Source organism: Hakea prostrata, chromosome 7 (genome assembly GCF_041222555.1).
Source record: "Hakea prostrata isolate BN-2017 chromosome 7, UWA_Hpros_2, whole genome shotgun sequence".
Classification (NCBI taxonomy): domain Eukaryota; kingdom Viridiplantae; phylum Streptophyta; class Magnoliopsida; order Proteales; family Proteaceae; genus Hakea; species Hakea prostrata.
Window position 1 is genome coordinate 889,344 of NC_142606.1, and position 23,038 is coordinate 912,381.

The following is a 23,038-nucleotide window of genomic DNA, read 5'->3' on the forward strand; positions in this document are numbered from 1 at the left end:
TGCTCACCCGGGGAGAAGATCCAGATTCGAAAAAACCAGGGGTTTCAGAGGATTACTTGCAACAGAAAGCCCAGTTAAAAAGAAGAACTAGCTGAGATTGGGTAGTGAATGTCTCTGTGATATAAAATTTAGCCAAAAGCTGGAAAGTCTTCAAATCCCTTGAGCAATAACACCTAACAATCCAAATTCAACAAATCCTTCAACTTAAAATGCATCTCCCGTTTATGCTGCTCTGGAGATGATCCCTCCCTCTTGTTCCAATTCCTATGCAAATCTACTGCGTGTCTAAAGGATTCATATAGAGGAGAGGAATACCATTCGAATGCCCTGGGCAGCTACCATGTGTTTAGTCTGGATTAAACAAGAAGGTATTCATCCGAAATTACAAGATGGAAGTGCAAGTAAGAAAATAATAAGGCATAATCGGAAGTTGCAGAGTAGTAATAGAGAGCAGAAAAGTGGTGAAAACTGAAAAGAGAGATGGCTGGGTTAAGTGATTTTTCTTGGGGTTAATCCTAATCCAATTAGGCTGCTTAAAAGAGTGAGCTGGATTGAGTATATTTGTAATCCCTGCACTTGCCCAAAATTGGAAAACCTTTTTTGATACAATTGTACTCAATTTCAAGTTTTTTCTCTGTAATATTACTCATTCCAGGTTATCCCCTATAAACCAAGGCTTTGTGTATGAGGTTTTTGTCTTGTAGACAATGGTGATCCTTGCCATATATCAAGGAATGCAAGATGCCAGCTACATTACACCTCAATGTTTGTGTCATAGTGTGACTACTCTTATTAAGGGCTTTTGTTTCCAGAACAGAACAGGTTTACTCATGGCCATTGCACTCTTTTAACATATAGTTGAAGGCCCTTTAACTTGATGTCTGATTTTATGTTTAGCAATCACCAGCCTTCTGTTAGTTATTTACAAACGCTTCTCTTTTTGATAATACCAAAGGGTCCCATACCTGAATGTATGTCAAAAGTTGGGATTGAGAATGATTTGGTATTCCACTTGTTCAAGTTAAATGTAATTTTTATAGATGCACAACACAAAAGGTAACGTTTCACAATGCAGCAATGAACCTTAACAGGTTTTCAAAAGATTTCTCCACCTAGAAGCAGGACAAGGCGAAAGTTGATTCTCTATTCTTGTGTGTGTTTTTTTCTAACCTAATAGTGACCAGGGGCTAATCAAGGCATCTGGGTGATGAATTGTGTTCCGCCCAGATCAGGGTCAGTTTTAGTTAGGTTTTAAAGGCTGACGAACAGAAGAAGAAAAAAAGGGGATTTAAAAGTCGGGCATCTGGTAAAGCCTAGGTTGACCCAGCCGAGATGAGCATAATTCAAGATTGTGTTGGGGTTTTAACAAAGCCAGATCCAGCCTAATTGTCGAATAAGTTCGAATAGAACTGAATTATTTATCATCTTACAGGCCAGGCAGATAATCTAGTCTTCCTCAAGGTAAACATAACCTGCCATCCCAATCCAGAACAGAAACAGCAATTTCAAAAAAAAAAAAAAAAAAAAAAGCGGCGCAATTAGGGCAATGGCTTTAGATTTTAAATTGGATGAACAAACGGGACAATCAGGCAACAGAGCAAGCAAGGAGGGGTTTGATCAAATGCTATTAAAAAGCCTGACCTCCGATAATGCGAATTTCAACAATGGTGTAAAACTCATGAATTTGCCCTAATTGAAGTTAACTTGAAAAAAGAAAGAAAAAAAAGACACTAGATGAAAGATCAAGGGGTGAAAAGAATAGATTGAGAACCATCAGTCACCAAATTCATCCCCACCAGCATAAATCGAACAGATTTATACTGTATGGTCCGCATCATGGTTAGTCACGAAGACCACATCACCTGGTTCCATAATCTCTTCCAAATAAATCACCACACAGGCCTTCTGGGTTTTCCAGACGATTAAAAAATCAAATCAAATTCAAAAATATATAAGAAAATGCAATGCGACAGCGTTAGGCTCAGATATGGGTTTAGAGTCAATTATCAGCACTGATCGAAATTATCGATATCAGAGTGGTGCATGACATAAATCTTCATCACAGCCCCTATTCTGAAACATAAAAACAAACAGCAGAGAAAGGGAAAATTGATCGAAAAAAATAATTGGAAATCAAATAGACGGGTAAAGAACGCATTGAACGCCTGAAACAGGTGAAGCAGCGGAGAAAAGAAACACTTAAACCTGAAACTAAAGCACACCACATAAAAATTTGTGGCAATGGAGCTTTATAAATACACAAACGCTGCGCCAAAACCCTAAACCTAATCGCCGTTGTTTGGGAAGACAGTTTTGCCCTCCATTTTGAGGGGCACATTGGGCTCGGTTACTCTGCTGGTCTAGTTCAATCGGTATCATTCCGAATCGACACCAAGCTTCTAATTATAAAATACAAGCAAAGCCGAGTTCCAAATTCTAACGTGTGCACATTGGACATTCTGTGCCATAATGGACCAAGTCAGCCGCGGGATCAAGATTTCGATCTCAGCCAGTTGAAAATTAATGGTCGATATCAAAATTTTGGTTAAAATTCCAATTAAATCTCGATCCAAAGGTCAGCAATGCCGAACTACGCCATAAGGTCTGAAGCAAAAAAAAAATAATAATAATAAAATAATATATATATATGTGGAATAGGATACAAGTGCTAGGTTGGCTAGTGAACCAATTTCGTAACCTAATCTCACATTTTATCTAATATTGCATAGTTTAATACATTTTTTTTTAAATTTTCGGTATTATTTCACGATTTATCTGAATTCCGTTCGTTCCTCAGTGTTCTTCCCCATTCTGACCTGTTGCATGGGTATTCATCAGATGGTTGGCTGAAAAACAGATGGAAAAACGAGCGAGAGACCACAAATACGCAGCACAACTTTTCCATGGTATGGTTGGTCAGGAGTTTCAATCTTCTCTTTTTTGAGACCAAGAAGCAAAACCCCACATATATAAGATAATAATTATCCACATTCTTTCTTTATTTTTTGAACAAATTGTATTGACACGCCAAAAGACTTTAAAGGCCTGTTTGATTACATGAATCCAGAGATTTCATCACTTCTCCTTTTATTTTTTGAGCAAAAGCATTGACACCCAATTTTATATTTGAAAAACACATATGTCTTATTCTGTTATAATGGTTAGTTATATTATTGTAAAGACTATTATACCCTTCTCTATCTATCAGATTTATTCCCTAAGAAATCTTATTCTCATTTATAAAAGAATAAAATAAAAAAATTCATGGACGTTTAAAATGGCCAAAGTATCTTTACTTATATTTATAAGGCATTTAAAATGATTCACTCAACCTCTAGGTGGGTGAAGGGATATCTTCTTCCCATCCCACACTGAAAATACTCACCACCATTGAAAATCGCCTACTGTCGGCGATGATCAAATCCCCTTCCCGCCGGCCCTTATTTCTCTCACCTTAAAATCCCTAGATATCTTACCCTATGACCCAACAGTGAAATCACTGCATTCCAAAACCTAACTAGGAAATCACCGCAAGCTTTGGATTTTCAGTTTAGGGATTCATTTCTCTCATCTATTTGACATATTATATCTGTTTTTCATTTTTGAATCGGTTTTACAAAGGCAAAAAACCTCATGATCTCCGCATCAGCACCAAAACGAAAACAATACCTGTATGTGGATCCCAAATCAAACTCAAGACCTGCGGAAATTGTCTGAAAACCAGGAAAAAACTACTAAAGAATTGCATTTCTCTGAACGCCTACGAATCAATCCCTTCTTGGTTTTAATTGATTTTTTTTGTTCCTAACTAAAGAAAGTGTTTCGATCGATCAAGATTACAATTTACGTTTCGTTTGTCATCTGATTAGGGTTTTTAGCGATATAGATTCGATGGTAGAGAAAGCAGAGGTGAGGGAACAATTGTGATGGTGAAGGGCGTAAATGATGAACCAGGGTTTGAGATGAGGAGAGATGCAGTGGGTGGTGGAGACATAGCTTCTCCATTCCTTGGAGACACGAAAAGCTGCTATCAGATCCAGCAGTGTCAAGCGTGTGAAAACCATGGCCTCCAACAAATCTCCATGGATTGGAGATGATGATGATGCTGATTCTTTTTCTTCTTGTTCTTGTGCTGTTGCAACTGCTTCTTCATCTTCCTTTCTTTCCGTATGATTATGGTCTACACTAGACTTAACATCTCCCTTCACCACCTAAGGGATGGATGAATATTCTAATGTTTAATCTATAAGTAATGATATTTTGATCATTTTACACATTTATTTGAATTTTTTATTTTTTTTCCTCACAGTATGAAAAGGGTATTTTTGAAATTAAAAAAAAAAACAATGGGTTAACAATTTCACTAAAAAAAATAGACTAGTATGTTTAATGAATTGAGGTGTCAGTGTTTTTTAAACCTAAAGTGGGGTATCAATGCTTTAAAGCCTCTATTTTGGGGGTGTCAGTACAATTTGTTCTTATTTTTTTTTATGAAAAATTATCCACCTTTTCCCTACCATTTCCAAAACTTAAAAAAAACATATAAATAAAAATACAAATAAAATCACCCTTCCCATAAGAAAGCAATTATGCCAAAATGCCAACAAATCCAACGTTGACCTAAAGGTGTTTTCACATAGACCAAAGCAAAAGCTAAAAACGATACCGTGTGTTATTATGAATTGAACTTCTTTTGAGGTTAAATGCTATGTACATCATGTATTTGGTTAAGACAATTAAAACCGTTTCCTCCCATCAGTGATCACCATCTGGACCTGTTCAAAATGCCAGTAATGCATTTGTGAGGCTTCTCCATTTTCTCAGTGATGAAATGTTGCAGTCATAAGCTTTCCACCACCTTCAACCTAACATACAACATATGGTGACATCAAAATTTTAGCACGAAATTAATTGAAAAACACTCAGAACATATAGAAACAGAACCATCAGTGAGAACATACGGAGGAAGAACCCACCTCAGAAAATGTTGATGCCACTGAGATTATCAAGGCATGCAATCATGTCCGTTCAAATCTCAATGTTGCCATCAAAAAATTTATGCCGATAACTACGAAATTTCATCTACCTAATCAATGTGATGGGCCGTGGTTTTCTTTTGGTAAATTCTCTTCCCACTGGCCAAGCCACTGTCACTGACACTACCTTGAAGAAGAGAGTCCTGTACTTCCGAAAATTCCTTTGTCCATGAGTTCAAGGGAATAAGGTAGTTATCATCTCTAGAGTTTTTCTTTCTCTTCTCATGCTCTTTTACATTTTCAGATATCTGGTGGAAGGTTTCATTTATTTTTGCAAGTCCTCGCTCAACTGGTTCCACAACATGGGAAACGGTAAACTTCATGTCATCAACAATCTACAAGCACACAACCACAAAAGAGATGAGCACTTTTGTCACTAAGACCAGTAAAAGGCATATCATTCGATAAATGAGAGGGGGGGGGGGAATGAAGGAAATATATCAAGTAAACTGGAAAGTATTATAAAGACTAGTACAACAAATGACCCAAACAACTCACAATTTCACCACTACCAAGCACCACATCACGAACACTTTGCGGAAGAGTGAGTCGGTTTTCTCTATCATTATGGCGGGCAAAGCGCATCCTAGTGAACTTCTCACTGTCTCGAACCTCCTCTGGATCTGGGGGTGTTCCGAGAGATGCATAGTTATCCATTACAGCTACATTGCGAACACATCTTTCTCCACGTTCATAAGGCTTAGCTGGGAAGACATAAAGGTGCACAATGGCAGCAATACCCATCTGTTTGGGCACAAATTGACAATCAGAATGCCACCAAAAAATGGTAAATTTCCAAAACCAGAGTCACTTAAGTTCATCCATAAATGTGTATAACAGGCGTAATAGAATTAGCACATCAATACTCTTACATGCCAGGGGAAAATTTTGATAAATTTCCCCTTGCAAGAAAAGCTAGGAAGTAAGCATGCTCAAGGGGAGAAGAATTAAAGTGATCAGCAGAGCTGACTTTCCCATGAAATCAGCCAACCACATTAAGCCAATTGTGTACGTTAATACTGCTTCACAAGGACAACAAACTCATATTAGTAATGTCTACATGGTTAGTATTTTCAACTGCACTTGTTTCAGGTACAAGCAGACTCTCATACTTCTTCATTTGTACAGGTATTCACTCCTCAGTTTAAAATTATAGTTAGTTTAATTTATCTAGTGCAGAAAAGTTATTTACTTACTACACACCCATAAATGAAGGGAGTGAATTATATTAAAACCCGTCAATAAAGAAAAAAATATATACAGAAAAGTTATTTACTTACTACTACACACCCGAAAAGGGAGCGAGTGAATTATTTTAAAACCCGCCAATAAAAAAAAAAATTGCAAAATCTTAGGCATTGGTCTTCTAAATCCCGTTCCCTTGAAATGATTTGGAAGAACATTTGTTTTGAGGTCTCTTCTAGACTCCTCTCATTTTCCCACCCCCCGGTGATCGATTCTCCCAAGAATAGGCTAATTGTTAATTCCTGGAATCTCACCTCTCCTTTTAGGCCTCCCACTTGAGATGCTTGTTTCCCCTTCCCCCCTTTCTCCTCTTGTAATTTGGTTGTGTTGTTTTTATATATTTCTTTATTCATCCCAAAAAAAAATCCATATGTTTTTTTTGGTAGGATGTTATGTCCATATGTAACAAACAAGTAATCAAGACAAAAAGATATAAACCAACTCTTAAACTCCTCAAGAGGGTTTTATTGCAGAAAATCGTACGATGCAAAACTACCCCCAAAATAACAATTTTAAATGTTAAACAAATCTCATATGAAAGTCAAAATGTAACTTTAAGCCTTAAACTGTATTGTTACACAACACTCCATTGTGGTTACGGTTTTCAATCCATGCAATATGAAGATCAAAATGTTGTGCGAAGGGGCTAGGGAATGAGACCATTTTATCTAATGGTTATAAAACACAAACTACATAAAGCGTATTTTGAATAGTCATTGTAATGTATTCTAGGTACAACAACCCAACCCCCTCAAAAATATTTGTAATAACAATCAACAACAACAGTAACATTAATAATTACATGTGAGTGTGCGGTATGTGTGTGCACGCACATGCATGAAAGAGAGAAAAATAGTAAAGTATGTCTTCCAATATCAACAAAGAAAGGTAACTATCCCTCCTTTTGATGGTCATCAGGATCATACGCTTTGATGAGCAATGCAGAGATAGATGTGAAGCAGGCGTACACAATCTCACAGAGGTCAGAAATGATATAAGCTTTTTCCATACCTCAATACAAATGATGTAATCCTGAATGTTTGCTTTCAACTGTTGAGCCAAAGATCCTGTAAAGGCTCCCATTGAAAAAAGAAATGCAACAGCAACACCCTGCCACCATGTTAAAAACACAATTGACTTGAATACCAGAAACTTCGCCAGAGGTTTGATTGGTTCCAATTTCAATTTCGTGACAGAGTAGAACTGTACAAGACAATACAAAGCCCATGTCTGACTAAAGTTGAGCACAACTGCCAGATATGGATAGCTGCATGGGGGAAAAAAGAAAAGGATTAGAAACCATAACTACATAACATGGGAACCAGTAAAAGAAAATTCAGAGAAACATCGTAGCATGGTCAGTGTGAAGCCACACCAAACGCGCCCCAGGGGGGGGGGTTGTGAAAACCATATTGTTACCCATCCAAAGAACTACAAAAGACAGACTGCATACCCATATCTCCAGTCAAACTGTCCTTCTCCATAAACCCCAAACAATTCAAAAATGATAGCTAAGAATGCACAGATCATCTTCAGTATCATCTGAAAGGTAAGAGACCTGTCAGTCAAACAGCCTAATGATCTCTAAATTCCCTACAAATAACATTGTAAAGCAGGAAAAGAAGACTCACATATTGAACAATGCCAATTTTTACTGCATAGTAGAAGTCAGGACCAAGATACCACTGCCTTAGAAAGATATTCAATGGAAATGGATGTTTAACAGCTCCATCAAAGTATGTAGATTCCAAAAGAGGTGTGCTCGAATTTATTGAAGCATGTGTTTCCATGAATTTAATACTATTGTCCTCGCCACCTGTTAGAAACAGCATTTTGATCAAAACCTTCAGCAAACATTCTACAGCATTTACAGTTTTAGGTTTCAGTTTTGAAGTTTTGACTGAGAAGCACAAGAGGTCAACATTGGTTTGGTCCAAGTTTCAACCCTATACGACCTCCTTGTTTTATAAGTTTTGGCATTGCACCTTGGGACTTTGCCAAAATGAGCAGCTGTTTGCCAGATCACTTGATTTCTTTCACTTTTCGCTTTCTTTTACTTGTTCAACCCATCTACAGCTTGGATTGCATGATTGGACCTTGAAGCTAATGGCTTTCTTTAACCCACATCTAACTTTTGGAAGGGCTAGTTAGACAGTCTCATTTCAGTTTTTTCTTTGTTGAATAGATTTGCTCGATCCATGACCACAAGGGAGCATAATATATTTTATGTTCAGTTATTTATAGCTAAAACATGGTAGTGTGTTTTGATGGTGCATTTTTCAACAAATAACCAATGATTTAATTCAATATGATCACAATCATTAGGCTATTAAACTGAGACACATCATGACCATAAGCACCCTCCCGCCTCCCATCACTCGATTCTGCCTGCTTTCTCCCCTCTGTCACCCTGCACTCCTCTTCCTCGTAGCTCTCATCCACATCCCAAGAGTTGGGGTAAGCATCTGAAGTGCATAGAGTCCTCATCCTCAATCTCCCCTTCTTCATCTATACTTTCTTCTTTACAATTGTCTTTTCTTATCTATCATTAAAGTGTTCCCCATACGGTTGTTGAGCTTTGATTACTGTGGTTCTTGATCTACAGAGAAAAAAGGATTATTTGTTCTTTTGTAGATGGGGAGAGGGATAAAAAATGAATAGGAAGAAGTATAGGATTAAGCAATGATTACTGTGGTTCTTGAGCTACAGAGAAAAAAAGGATTATTTGTTCTCTTGTAGATGGGGAGAGGGATAAAAAATGAATAGGAAGAAGTATATGATCAAGCAATTGGTTAGTAATAAATAAGCCAACTGACATTCTAGAATCAGTTCTGGTACCATCCATTTCCAACCAAGGCAGCGTTCAGGCAGCTGATGAGTAAGTCTATTCCAGCCAGTGATCATTTAAACCATTCATACAACATATCTACTGCTCCTTCAGTGTTTCGCCTTGAGTGATCCAATAGAACTGAAAGTAACATGAATTAGGTTCACCTTCGGCAACCAAATACTGAGCAATGAACAAATCTACCACTAAAGTCACTATATTAGGAAATTTTGGAAAGGTGAATCTCTAAAGCTACTACTTCTATCCAGCCATCTCAATAATTTGTTCACAGCTGCAGTACTTCCTCTTCTCTCATCATTAAACTAATCACAGAAACCCATCAATCTCACCATCTCAAAACTTTACCCTGCAAAGACAACTACCATTCAATTTCATCCATAATTCAGATAACACTGTTGAACCCACTGCACAGGCTCCTACATTTAGTGGGGGTCTGGGGAAGGTCATAGGTACACAGCTTTACCCCTTTCCCAGAGAGACTTATCCCCAGGACTCAAACCATGACAAATGTTCAGCAACGGAGCACTTTACCTAAACGCCAACCATGATCTTCCCAAAGAGCAGTATATAGGAGGTGATTGCAATTTCAATACCAAAAACAAGAGACAAAAGAAAGAAGTGCATAAAGGCACATCAAAGCATTGCAGGTACACAAATCTGAAGATGCATTGTTGTGCTTCAAAGAAAATAAAAAGTTGTGGCCACTGAAACGTACCTAAGCAGGCTATCAGATACCTCTCAAAGCAATACAAAGCAAAAGCCTCGTAGCAGTCCCGCATAATTTCAAAGACGAATGCAGAATTCGGATCCAATAATGACAAGAACTGTATCAAAAAGATCTAAGATTAGGAAAAGTTTTAAAATATCCAATTAACAGAATATCAACAATTTCTTCCCTATGATCGGTGTGTTAGTTTGACAGGTAAAAAGAGGTGGGTTTCACATGTTGAGGGTTGGTTGAAAGGAAAGAAAAGGAAACGCACTTGGTAGTGGGGTAGGATTTAGTGGGAGAGAAGAAAAGGCAACAGGGTGGGATTATACGAGAAAGAAAGGAAATGAGAGGAGGGAGACCAAAAAGTACATTTTCCATGAACAAGAATAAATGCATTTAACATAGTTATCATGGCATATAAGTAAGTCAAGGTGGTTGAAGGGGTAAATATGAGGAGACACCAATAAGGCAACACTAAGCTCCTAGGCACCAACAAATGTGCCTGAATGCCTGGTGCCTTGACCACTAGAGTGCGTAATGTGGTTGCATAGAAGTCCACCACCTCTTTTTACCTTTTCCATTGCTGTCCATCAAACAACACACCCTTGGTGAGTGTAACAAAGATTCAAATGTGTTGATTAAGCGAACAAGAAATTTCATAGCCTGAAATAGTTAAAACATGTTATTCTCTACTAATTTTCACATTCCAACAAAAATGACTAAGCTAAATCACGAAATTGCATTAGAAGTGGCTTCATGGCAAACAAACAGAGATACAGGAAAACACAGTTTACTGGTATGGTGGTGACGTTTATGTTCAGCAATGATGTCGCTAAGGGATGGTATAGGTACTTACGAATTAGAAAAATAAGCATATCTGAGAAATGCCAAACTGGAAAAGCAATAATTCTGAAGTCATCTAAAGATCTGCAGCTTCAACTCAGCCACTAGACAGCCATTAAATGAAGATTGCTTTTTCAAGGAGCAATTCATAATACCTATAGGTGGATAGCAAGGCAGATAACGTTGTTTGCTTAACTCTACATCAGAGTGAAAGAGGAAAAAAAATCAAATTAAACAGTTGCAATGCAACAGATCAATCCTTGAGTTCAATTCTCCAAGGCTAGAGATCATTTTCAAAGTCCAAGGCTCCAAACCCGAGAGAAATAGATAAGTGATGTATGAGCAAATTTGTTATTGTTATTGTCATAAGGAAAACTAGATGACCAGGTGGTAGTTTGTAAGCTAGAGAAGGTGAACTAGGTGCTCATTCAGTGAATCGTGCACACAAGAGCAGACACAAAGAGAAGATATTATAAGATTATTGAAATCTTAAATCAACTAATACATGATTTGGCTCATTTTATGAAACTCTATTGCAATTGGAAATTACAAAAGCCAAAATATTTAGCAATGGAATTATGAAATTTATTTTATTTTCTCGAGCCTTTAGTTTGTAGGGGCCAGCCTGGAACTTCATTAGATTATTTTGAGTTGATTTTACAACCCCAAATGGATTTGGATGCAAATTCAGTAAGTTATGAAAATCAGAATTCAAGTTCCGACCAAGAAGCTGTTTAGATCAAAGGTGAACTTCTTCAGCAGATTTAGAAGTTGCAAAATGAGTCAAATAAAAATACCCTGTCAGCAAAAACTGTTGGGGTAAGACTATGTAGGAAAGTCTGCTTGTGGGGAGGCCTACAGCACCGGCTTCGCCCATATAATATGAGTCAAACCAACTTCCATATAGGTTAATATCCCATACAAAATTTGGGGGACAAATGGAATGTTCAATTAAATCATGGAGAAAGGAATAAGTCTCACATACTATGGACAACCAAACCACAGATTTAACTTATCCTATACTTCTTCGGCTTTACTTCAACTGTTTTCTGGCTTTCGTCATCAGCTGCAGCTTGTTGGCCTGTTTAGATCTGGAAATCAGGTCTTGTTTACTTTTGGATGATCCATTACCCGTAGTCTTGTAATCGCTAAGAGCAGGGTAAGACTAAAGCCTTTCCAGTTAAGGTATCCAATGGCTACCAATAGACATCATTTGCAAGTAACAATCCCCTCCATGACCAGAAGCCCCCCCCCCCCCCCACACACACACACCAAAAAAAAAACACACAAACACACACAAAAACAAAAAATGGAACATTCATGAATTTGTAATATCCCTGAACTGTTTCCCAAAAAACAAAACTGAAAGAAAGAAAGTCCACTAACCGATTCTGATGCATAAACGGGGACCATTAGAATGAGCCCAATAAGAAATTTCTGCTCCTGAAACAAACCAAAAACCTTGTTAAGGTGATGGATCTTTAATGGTATAACATAGTGTGATCAGTCACAATCTTTTCATATGCGGAACTTATGTGATGACATTTAAAGAAGTAGGGGACCATCAACAAACCAGTCAGCAATCAAAGACTTAACTACTACAACACAAGTAGGGAACCATCAAGGAACCAAACAGCAATTTTCATAAATTTAACTACCTCAACACCTAATTCCACCCCGTGCTATTATAAAGGGGAAAATTTCAAATGAAGTAAGAAAAGCAAGCCAGCCTATTGCTTGACTTGTTTATGTAACCGTATGGTACATGAGTGAAAATGAATATCAAGATTTGCAGATTTCTTATTAGTTCTAGTCTGCTGCAGGTTTTTGACTATGAGCCTCATAGATTTCACATCAGTAAAGGTGTTTTATTCATGAGTTTTGAGATTTGCCCCTGTTTAAGTGCAAACATGTTGCTGGACTTCAAAGGGGGCCAAGCTGAGTCACGAATTGATGAGAGTAAAAGATCACTTAGCTTGCACACATGTCCACACAGCTTAAAGAAATTGAATCAGGAGCAGCAAACATCAAATATATGAAAGGGAATTAAAGAACGAACCTCGGGCTGATTGTAGGCAGCTATATGCTCAAAAATAAGAAATATGGACAGCACAAGGGCAACAACCACAAATACACCTGCACTCAGAATAGGCCAGCTGTGGGGGCTGAGGGATAAATTTGACTCTTCCCCCAGGTGAGGCGACCCCATTTTCCATAATCGACTTGACGACTCTACCACCGTAATATAAAAAAACAATAAGTATAGGATTTTCCTCCAAGCCACAAGCAAAACCTTCTTATTTCCCATTTTCTAAACTATGCTTCTGTCAGCAAGTAATGAATCATGAACGACAAGCAATGATCCCTGTAAGGCTTCCTTCTTGAGCATTGGTTATGTTGCCTTGAATTTGCTTTTTTTCAAAACTTGAGATTTGAAGTAATGAATCAAGAGTTCAAATCCTGCCCAGGAATGGTGTGAATTGCTTTCAAATTACAATCTTGCACCAACAAGTTCAATTCTTCAACAAAGAATGCCCTGTTGAGGAGAGAGGGGAAAAACAAGGTAACACTTCAAGAATGAGTTCAATATATCTTGCATCCCAAAAGATATGTAGCCAAAAGAATTGATGACATGAACTAATGACAACCATATGTATCCAGTAGCAACAGATGGATCAACTAGAAGAAGACCCAAGAATACCTTTTGCCCAAAAAGCCACACTGGATGTTTAACAATCACATTGAAAATTTAAGGGGGGAAAAACTCAAATCAAATAAGACATAATTACAGTACAAGACAACAGCAAATAATAATTTATTAATGGAATTAAAATAAAAGTAAAAAAAGAGTTTTAAGAGAACTGTAGGAAGATAAATGATGCCAATTGTAATAGCTTGGAGAAATTACACAAAAGGAAACCAAAACTAGGAATTAATCATGAGAAGAACACCCCAGCTCTGAAACAGCAAATACAGAATAAGGATCAACTACGCCACACCATTCAACATATCAAAGCAAGTTAACACCACCAAGCATCTTTTAATTGGAGCCTGCAGTCAAAGACCATCCATACATTAACATCCAGAGCCAAGTCATGCAACAATTTTGTATTGTCTTTGTAAGTCTTCTTAGCACAGTATAACAGATTCCATGCAAAGAAAATATCCTTTTTTCTGCTATAAATACGAAAAAAAACAATAGAGGTTAATGTAACCCATAAAAAACTCATAAGGGTTAACCTTATATAACTTGGGCTTGTACTTCTATGGTGAGTTTAACAATTGACACCTCTTCTTGAAATCGTGGATGGTGTAAAATGGCCCCATGGCAAAACAAGAACCACATAATCAAAAAGATTATCCGCAGGAAGGGATTTGTACGAATGAAAGAGAGAAAGGGTAAGGAACAGCAGCAGTTTCTATTTCGTTTTTCCCTTTTTTTATTTTGAGTTAAAGTAACCCCTTCCTTCCCAGAAAAGAAAAAGAAAAAGAAGACAAACAAAAACAAAAACAAAACTACTGAGGGATTAATCAAGGGCACAAGGAAGGATCACACAGAACTTAGTCAGACGAGAATGCACACAGCGGAAATTGTGGAAAACACACACCTATTTTGATGCCTAGATGAAAGTATCATTGTCATCCATTTTAATAAATGGTCACCTGATCTGGATTTACCAAATTCGTAAAAGACCCATACCACTCAGATGCATTGAAGAGATCAAGAAAAGATGCTCATTTAGGGTAAAAAAGACAAAGTACATAGATTAATAAAATCACAACCTCAGTCACAGAGGAGCAGTTTATATCATGCTAAACACATTATTATTATTATTATTTATTTATTTATTTATTTATTTATTTTTTTTGGATGAATTGATAAACACATTCTGATTCAAACAGTAATCTTTTTACATTACAACCTCACTACATGGGATAGAATTACCAGACAAAACATACTTATATAAAAATTAATTTTATTATCCAATTTTGTAATTTTATGTTTTGGACTTCTATGTGGAGTTGCAATTCACAATTTTTTTTTTCCCTTGTTGGGGACTTGTTATTTCTTTAATGGGACGATACAAAGAAAAAAGACTCTTCATTCTCTCACTATTCACTAAGAAAAGTGGTAACCTAATTTGACTTTGATCTCTTTTACGAATAATCTCCTTGTCAGCATAAATACAAAAGCTAGCAGCAACCACCACAAATACAGCAAGGCCATTGTGTAGCAGCCGCTCCCTGCAGGTTTCATTATATCTAGTGGATACGTGATCTCAAGTCTTGGTAAAATATGTTAGATAAATGCAACAACAATATATTCCCCGCCAGAATCACATTGAAATTCATAGTTGGCCAATTTCCAGTAATAACTACTTGGATATTTCCCCGTAGTATCATATCCCATACAGGAAATGAGACTGCAGCAGAATGTAGAAGCATTCTCCTTCACCACTCGGTTTAGGGTATCTAAGTGCATCCTTCTCAACAAATTGGAAGCCAAAAGGTCAACGTAGCAATGAACACACAATATAGTCGAACTAAATAATACAAGTTACAACAACTCTGATCGACATGCTTCAAGAGTGCGAAAAAAAAATCAAAGTTAAGTTACATGTGTCAATGTATAACAGCTAAAAATATTACTATGAAAATCATACAGTTTACAAATCAAACCAACATTAACTCATGGAATCTCTCAACCGAAGAAACCATTGTTCATTATAAAGATGGGCAAGAATTTGCAACCAATTGCAAATTTGATCTCCAATGATAGCTCTCTCATAATTCTAGAACCATTAAGAGAGAAACCCCAAAGATGTCTAAACCCTAGAGGCTACAGTGTTAAACATGGTGGAAGAACGAGTCAGTCCAAATCGAGGACCCGAACTGATAGAACAGTCATCGGATTTCACATAGAGCAGAAGGGAAGAAAATTAATTGATTGAGAACACACTCAAAACAATATGAGAAGGATACATACCATTATCGCTGCAGTTCCCAGGATAACGACTCAATTGGAAGTTTGGAACTTGAAAAGAAACTGGAGACCACGGAGAAAAGGAATTTTGCATCGTCGGTTAAAATGCGCAGATTTTGTTTTCTTTTTCTTCAGAACTGATATGCACAGATTTTCCTTATAAAAATATTCATGAGAAATTGAGCTTTCCCAATTCCCACGTTACTGTTAACGTTAACGTGTGGAGTTCTTAACGACGACGTTTAGTTAATTTGGTCTGGTTCCTTAACGGCAAATGTGACCAAATCGAACCGAACCTAATTGGACTAAACCAAAACTAACAAAGACTGATTCTTCGGCTTAATTTTTGTTTTTCTCATGCCGCAAAATATTAAACAAAAAAGTCTGAGCCAAACCGTTTAAGAATCAAATAAACTAAAACTGAACCAGATCCATGTAGGTAATTAGGACCGTTAGGTATGACTATCTGAGCGCTGAATTTCAACGTCTCTTTTTTGGTAAACGAATTTCAAAGCGTTGAGGCTTGATCACCCTAATGTAGTTGTTGACCAAAAAAATATAATAAAAATAAAATAAAAATCAGTAGTTATTTCCATCGAAAGTCATATCCAAACTCTTAAGTCTTAAGCATCAGAATACCCCTTCAGTTTTCTTTGCTGCTCGCTCTCTCATGTTCCCATTCATCTCAATCTCATAGGAATATGGATCCACATCATCTGAAGATGCTTAATTCAATATATATTTCACCCTCGAAAGATATGTAACCAAAAGAATAGATCGGGCGGAACCTTCAGCCAATATCGTCTTGCCCTAGTCACCGGTGGTATCATCAGATTTGGCGGAATCGATGGTCATGGGGATCCCATCATCATAGGCATTATTGTTATCTATAGAGAGAGAAAGCACATAGAGAACGGAGAGGTTGAAGTTGACACCAATGTTGAACAGGATGTAGATTGAGCCCCCGGTGATGAGACCACGCTAGAAAGCATAGCATTTCCATCTGCTCGGCTGGTGGACTGCGATTCCATGCTTTTGTATGGGTGGAAATTTGCTCGTCGAGGGGTTATTTGTGACACTGAGAGTTGTGTGTTTTGTGAATGGCTTGGAAGTTGGAAGGTTGGATTTGATGGGCAGCTCTGTCCTTCTCCAAAAATCAGAATATCTACTTTTTATTGTAGGTTAAAAATCTGGACTAATGAAAAATTTAACAAAAAATGAATGGACCACTTTTCCCTATAATGCAAATAATTATATGGGAAGTTTTTGTTTTTGTTTTTTTTTTTATGAATAAATAATTTAAGTAAACGGCAAAAAACCAAAGAGAAATACAAAGAGATATAGAGAGAGGGGCAACAACCAGTCAAGAGGAGGATTGAAAAGCGGAGGCAAAACTCCAAGAACTAACAATCAACATATTCCTTGGAAAGTCAACAACTGGGGGGAAAGAGAGAAGTCTAAATGAAACATTAAAATAGATAGCATTCTAGATCACATCTCGAGAACTTGATTTTGAAGTCCATCTCCTCATGTTGCGTTCTCACTACAAATAACTTAGTCCAAGTGGAATATGTAATTATATATACAGCAAATTCTCATCAGCAAATCCAGCTTCATCAGAAACCACTGGATCTCATTTGATAGAAGAGATTGAGTGCATCTCTATGCATACTGCCATATCCATATACCTCAATAATTGCAGTCCACACCATGGACCCTTTAGAAGGCATTGTATCGAACACCAACATTGCTTTCTCAGTTACTCGACACTTTGCCATACATTTTCACAATCTCTGCACTGATAAAAGGGACCAATTCAAAATCTCTCTTCAATACAAATCCATGCAACTCTTTCCCAAGTTTCATATCCCCCAGTTCACCACAAGCACTAAGAATCCTTGCTACAGCAACAGAGTATCTGGACTATGCTTAGAAGGTTGCATTGACCGAAACACACCCAGTGTTTCATGAAGACGGTGGTTATTCAAATATGCATCTATCATCGCAGTCCATGAGATCACATACCTCTTTTCCATTCCATGAAACAATTTGCGACAATCGTCCAAATCACCACATTTGGAGTACAGACCTATTAAGGAGGTAATCAAAGACACATTGGGTAAAAAAAAAAACAATTCTTCACCACATATCCATGAATTACTTTCCCCTGTTTTAGAGCTCTAAGCTCTGCACAAACAGGAAGAACAGTTGCAATTGTCACAACATCAGGCTTTACTCCTTGCTGCATGCATATTATTGACCTCAGAGCTTGCTCGAGCCTCCCGTTTGATACATAACCAGACATGAGAGCGGTCCGTGAAACAGCATTCCTTTCCATTGAGCTGTAGAAGACCTGCCTTCTTGAACCCATGTCTCCACATTTGCAATACATATCAATCAAAGCAGACTGAATGAACAAATACTTTGCATAATCCTTTGTCTTGGTCACATACCCATGAATTTCCCGCCCATAATTCTCCAATCACCGGTAGGATCATCAACAGGATAGTTGAATTCAGTTCAATCTTCTGCTTCATCATCTTCCTTAAGTATGTGATCGCATCCCTTTGTAACCTATTATGTGCAAAACCTGTCGCACCCCATACAACATCTTTGTCAGGAATTTCTTCAAACACTTGCCAGCCTAATCCTGCCGCATTTGAAATACAAATCAATTAAACTAGTCTGAAGAATAACTGAGCCACTAAGCAAACCCATTCTTGATTAAAGTGCATGAATCTTCATCCCCTGGGTGAGTGCACTAGAACCGGCAAAGCTCTTCAGCAAACAAGAGAAGGTGTAGACGTTCACTTCAACTCCTAATTCCCACATTTTCGTATACGTAGCAATCATTTCACGATATTGCCGCCCACCTCTAATAACATTACCTTCTAAGTAAGGCGTTCCATGTATAGACGGTACCATGTGGGAGGTCATCGAATACCTTCTTCGCATCTTCAATGGAGCCGCATGATGTGTACATGTGAACCAGTTTTGTTATGAGGAAATCGTTGTTCTCCAGTTCATTTATCCGGATAAAGGCATGGATTTGCCTGCCTTTCGCGAGAGATTTGGATCTAACACAAGCCGTAATGAGCGAAGAGAAAGTGGTTGCGTTAACTGGGATGACTTGCTGCTCTAAGTAATCCAAGATGGAGAGGGCCTCCTTGAGCTTGCCTTGCCGAGCGAATCTCTTGATATCTTCGTAGATGATATGTGTGTTCTTTGTGTGAAGGGGTAAGGACAAAGGAAATGCATCTTTCTCTCTGAAGCTCCGTTCTCTCGAGGGAGATTTGAAAGACTTGGTTTGTCGATTGGGTTTAGTTTTGATCTGAACGAGTGCAGAACCCACTGACGAAATCCTTGTTTTGGTGAAGCAATCGAGTGGGTATGGACGTCGACGGTGAAATTCAAGGTAATACCCTGGTGTATGTGTTTGCAAAAAGTGGTACCGGGTTAGTTAGGAGAAGAGGCGAGGCGAGCCCCCCGGCGGGGGGGCCCCCGCCCACCGGGGCGGGCGCCCCCCGCCCCCCCATTTTTTTAATTGAGCTCCCAAGTTTTTTTTTTTTTTTTTTTTTTTAATTTTTGGGATGCAGAAGATGATTCCATTCTAAGGAGGGGACGAAAATTGGGGGGGGTGGGGCGGGGCGCGCCCCCGGCGGACTGGGCGCTTCGCCGGATCTCGCCCCCCATATATAAAATTTGCTTCCTTATTTTGTGGATATTTTTATTTAATAATTTTGGTAAATTTGATGTCTGTCCTAATCTAATGCAAATATGTGGTAAATTTGAATATTTCTAAAAAATTTTCTATTTTAATTCTCTTCCCCCCATTTAATATTCTTACTGGAGGCCTACATGGTTCAAACATAATTGGAATGATTATCCATTCACTCTAAAGATTCTATTACAAGATTCATTAATAATTTAAATTGTTTCCATAAATTATTTCTGTTAAATTCTTCCCTAATCACATTTGGCATGTTGACTTTCGATAATTTTTGCCCACGAGTTTTAGGGGTATTTTTGGTCATTTTGAACCCAAATTTGATGCCTTTCCTTTTTTGTGCAAAAGTGGTAAATTTGAATTCTATTCTATTATATAAGAGTTTGTGACGAAAATATTCAAGCAGAACTGGTTATGGATGAATTAAAAAGTGTTTGTAATGCTAATGATGAATACAACGATGCAGGAGATGATTCTATTCTTAGTACTCTCGATTCACCGAAACTGACAATAGAGTTTGAGTCCAACTTTGGGATGAGCTACACTGGATTAGTAAATCGGTATATGAATGAGATCAATCATTACAAATAACAAATTTGCTTTGCTACCTGTGACCATTCAGCCCCCGAACTTTACTTGTGTAAGTAACCTTTGACACTGGAGTCTACCTTTTACCTTTTCATGATAACTATAATCCTTGCATGTTCAATCTCATTAACAATGGCCAACAGAGTCATCTATCACCGGAACTAGTTTTTCACCAGCCACACATAACCATGTTCAATCCCATTAATAATGGCCAATAGAGTTATCTATTACCGGATTTTTTTTCCAGCCACCTATAATTAGAGACCTTGCTTCACACTTCATGTATGGTGGAATCAAATCTATGGAATCAACATCTTATAACACTTCAAACCTTACCTAACATAAGCTCCACTCAGATAATTTAACTTTTTGTTGCAAGTCTTAATCTTTACCCGCCCATGTAGGTGGTGATGCCTTAGCTAATAGAAGAAAAGGGACTGCAGTGGTAGAAGTCCTTGAATAGGGGGCCTACATATGACCTGTAAGGTTGGACATTAGAGCTGAACCTTATCCATTTGACTCTATATTTGAACATGAACACATTATTGTTTTCTTATGACATTCTACTTTGGTTCCCAATCCATGTTTACAGATACAGAGTTAAGAGTGAAATGATCACAACTACAATTTTAGTATTGCTCTGTTTCTAGATGCAACAATAAGGAACTTTGAATTCAGAAGCTTGATACAAGTTAAAATAAGGCAAAGTCAAGACATCCTTAGTTTCTAAAGATCAACTCCCATGGCTTTTCCAATTAAGCAAAGCTTCTCCCTTGTCATCACAAGCCCTGTAATGCATGTAGAGATGCAGAGAGATACAGGTCAACCATGGATGGCTGGATGTGGAAAAACGAGTACCATGCAAAAAATGTTGCTTTCCTTCCTCAATTATGTATGAGAAGAGTCTTCTCTTACCTAGCTCCTCGAGTACCATGCAAAAAATGTTGCTTTCCTTCCTCAATTATGTATGAGAAGAGTCTTCTCTTACCTAGCTCCTCTCTCTCTCTCTCTCCAGTCTTCTTCACGACTCTGTCCTACCTTGAAATTGCTCCATTATTCCACAAACCGAGTTATGAAATTAAAGTGCTTTACTGTTCATCTGGTGACCCCCTAGAAACAAGAGAGAGAATGAGCATATGCCCATTTTTGTTCTCTTTCCTGTTATCCTGAGATATTAAACTTTTTCTAGCGTCGTAATAACCATTTTGCCTCCCTCTCTCTCTCTCTCTCTCTGATGTCCATATTGAAGTAATTGTGTTCATTTCATAAGCTTATCTTTCATCTAGAAATTATAGTTTTACCACCACCATCGATGTCAATGAACATATATAATAAAGGGAGTCCAGGCCTACCATTTAAAAGGACTTGCTTTCTAGACTCCATTGGGAAGGCAAATGGAGAACCAAGAATTAGATGAGGAAGAACTGGTGCAGATGGTCCGGGATTTTATAGAATCAGAATCATCATCATCATCACCCTCCCTTGCTTCCTCACAAGGCTTGGTTACCTTCAATCAGGAATCTGCCTACCTCACTTTACAGGTTCAATCCCATCTCATCCTGCTTCTTGTTGAATCCTTCAATTCGCATGATCATCATCTGTTTATGGAACTAACTCTTTGAAGCTTTTTCTGCGTTTCTTTCTTTCAGGAGATTCTGGGGATTGTTGAGGATACTGAGGATGAGATTCTCCAAAATGTCCTGAAATATTTGAGAAATAAGAACACTGTTTGGAAGAGTACTAACCTTAAAAAGTGGCTTGTGATGAGGTTGAGAATGGATGGTTATGATGCATCTCTGTGTAGAACTTCTTGGGGTACCACCTTTAGCTGTCCAGGAGGTGCTTTCTGGTTGTTTATTGATTTATTTTTCTTTCAGTTTGTCACTGATTAAATTGGGTTCTTGATAATATCTGTGTGGTTTTGCAGGAGATTATGAATACATAGATATTATGATGCAGGATGAAGAAAATGGAGGTGAAGGAAGATTAATAGTAGACATAGATTTCAAGTCTCAGTTCGAGTTGGCAAGACCTACTACTTCCTACTCACAGCTCACAGGAACACTTCCTTGTATCTTTGTTGGGTGTGAAACCAAGCTTAACAAGATTATTTCAATCCTTTGCACAGCTGCAAAGCAATCACTGAAAGAGAGGGGTCTCCATGTTCCTCCATGGAGAGGAGCCTGTTACATGCAATCCAAGTGGCTCTCAGATCACTGTCAGAAAAATCCGACCCACTTTTTGAATCACCTCTAGCAATTAATAGAGGTCTGCAGAAATAGCAATAAAGGGAAGCATATCTCCTCCCTGTGTTTACAAGTGATGGGCACCTTCAGCTCAGCACCAACTCTGATGAAGCCCAAGAGAAAAGATGATTGTGTTTTGCTTTGGCATGCCTAGCTAATTTTCCAATTTGAGTGTCAACTGCTTTTAGCTCTGAACTTTAGCTGAGGGATCTGATGAGGCATATTAGCACTGAGTTTTGAACTTTCTCTATCGAAACATTCTTTTCTTTTATTGGTTAATGTTGTAGCTGAGGGATCTGAATTTCTTTGAATTGATTGGGGCACAAAAGCACAAAGGCTGAATTTTCTCAGGTGTTGATGACAATGACTCAGTAATTCTCTTTTTTAATTTCAATGAAGCATTCCCCTACCAAAATAAATAAATAAAGCGTTGTCCTACTGAATGTTAACACTCAGAACAAAAATCAAATTTTAGCTTCCAAGGAAGTTTTCAGTTTTAGCATTCTTTTTCTTTTTTAATTTTCAGATCCCAGGAAGATGAAATTTAGAATTTAGGTTCCAGGATCAAAGCTTAATGGATAGGTAAATTTAATATCCTACCATCCAAGTTCCAACCATGACACCTCTTATTATAGGATTTTTTTTTCTTGATCAAACATAAGAGAAAGGAAGGAAACCAGTGGGCGTGAAAGTATTGACACAAAAACCATGGGAACACACGCATGCAGAAACTTGAAACTTGAAACTAGTGTTGTCAAATCCCACTTTGAAGCTTGATCTTAGATATATGCACAACCACCCTGGAACTT

The 23,038-nt window shown here is 37.8% G+C and overlaps 2 protein-coding genes, 1 non-coding gene and 1 pseudogene across 4 annotated transcripts; 1 reads left to right on the forward strand and 3 right to left on the reverse strand.

Moving 5' to 3' along the window:
* Positions 1-1,977: 1,977 nt before the first annotated feature.
* On the reverse strand, positions 1,978-2,068 carry LOC149008798 (small nucleolar RNA Z221/R21b). Its single transcript, XR_016174902.1, has one exon. It is a non-coding gene; the product is annotated as a small nucleolar RNA Z221/R21b (small nucleolar RNA).
* Positions 2,069-3,572: 1,504 nt separating this feature from the next.
* LOC149008799 (organic solute transporter ostalpha protein (DUF300)) lies at positions 3,573-15,796 on the reverse strand. Of its 2 annotated transcripts, none has more exons than XM_089161519.1 (10): positions 15,672-15,796; positions 12,744-13,220; positions 12,071-12,127; positions 9,845-9,953; positions 7,913-8,097; positions 7,735-7,823; positions 7,293-7,548; positions 5,535-5,780; positions 4,977-5,371; positions 3,573-4,865 (listed from the first exon to the last, which is right to left on the reverse strand). In XM_089161519.1, the coding sequence occupies exons 2-9, from the start codon at positions 12,990-12,992 to the stop codon at positions 5,087-5,089; spliced, it is 1,476 nt and encodes a 491-aa protein (XP_089017645.1). In that variant the 5' UTR covers positions 12,993-13,220; positions 15,672-15,796; the 3' UTR covers positions 3,573-4,865; positions 4,977-5,086. The 2 variants fall into 2 exon arrangements, with proteins under 2 accessions (XP_089017645.1, XP_089017646.1); XM_089161520.1 differs by lacking the exon at positions 15,672-15,796 and adding an exon at positions 13,593-14,528.
* Positions 15,797-17,055: 1,259 nt separating this feature from the next.
* LOC149008800 (pentatricopeptide repeat-containing protein At1g71460, chloroplastic pseudogene) lies at positions 17,056-19,128 on the reverse strand (annotated as a pseudogene).
* A 2,245-nt stretch (positions 19,129-21,373) lies between these two features.
* On the forward strand, positions 21,374-22,623 carry LOC149008801 (uncharacterized). The gene is made up of 3 exons (XM_089164139.1): positions 21,374-21,524; positions 21,633-21,822; positions 21,911-22,623. The coding sequence occupies exons 1-3, from the start codon at positions 21,378-21,380 to the stop codon at positions 22,237-22,239; spliced, it is 666 nt and encodes a 221-aa protein (XP_089020265.1). The 5' UTR covers positions 21,374-21,377; the 3' UTR covers positions 22,240-22,623.
* The last annotated feature ends 415 nt before the right edge of the window (positions 22,624-23,038 follow it).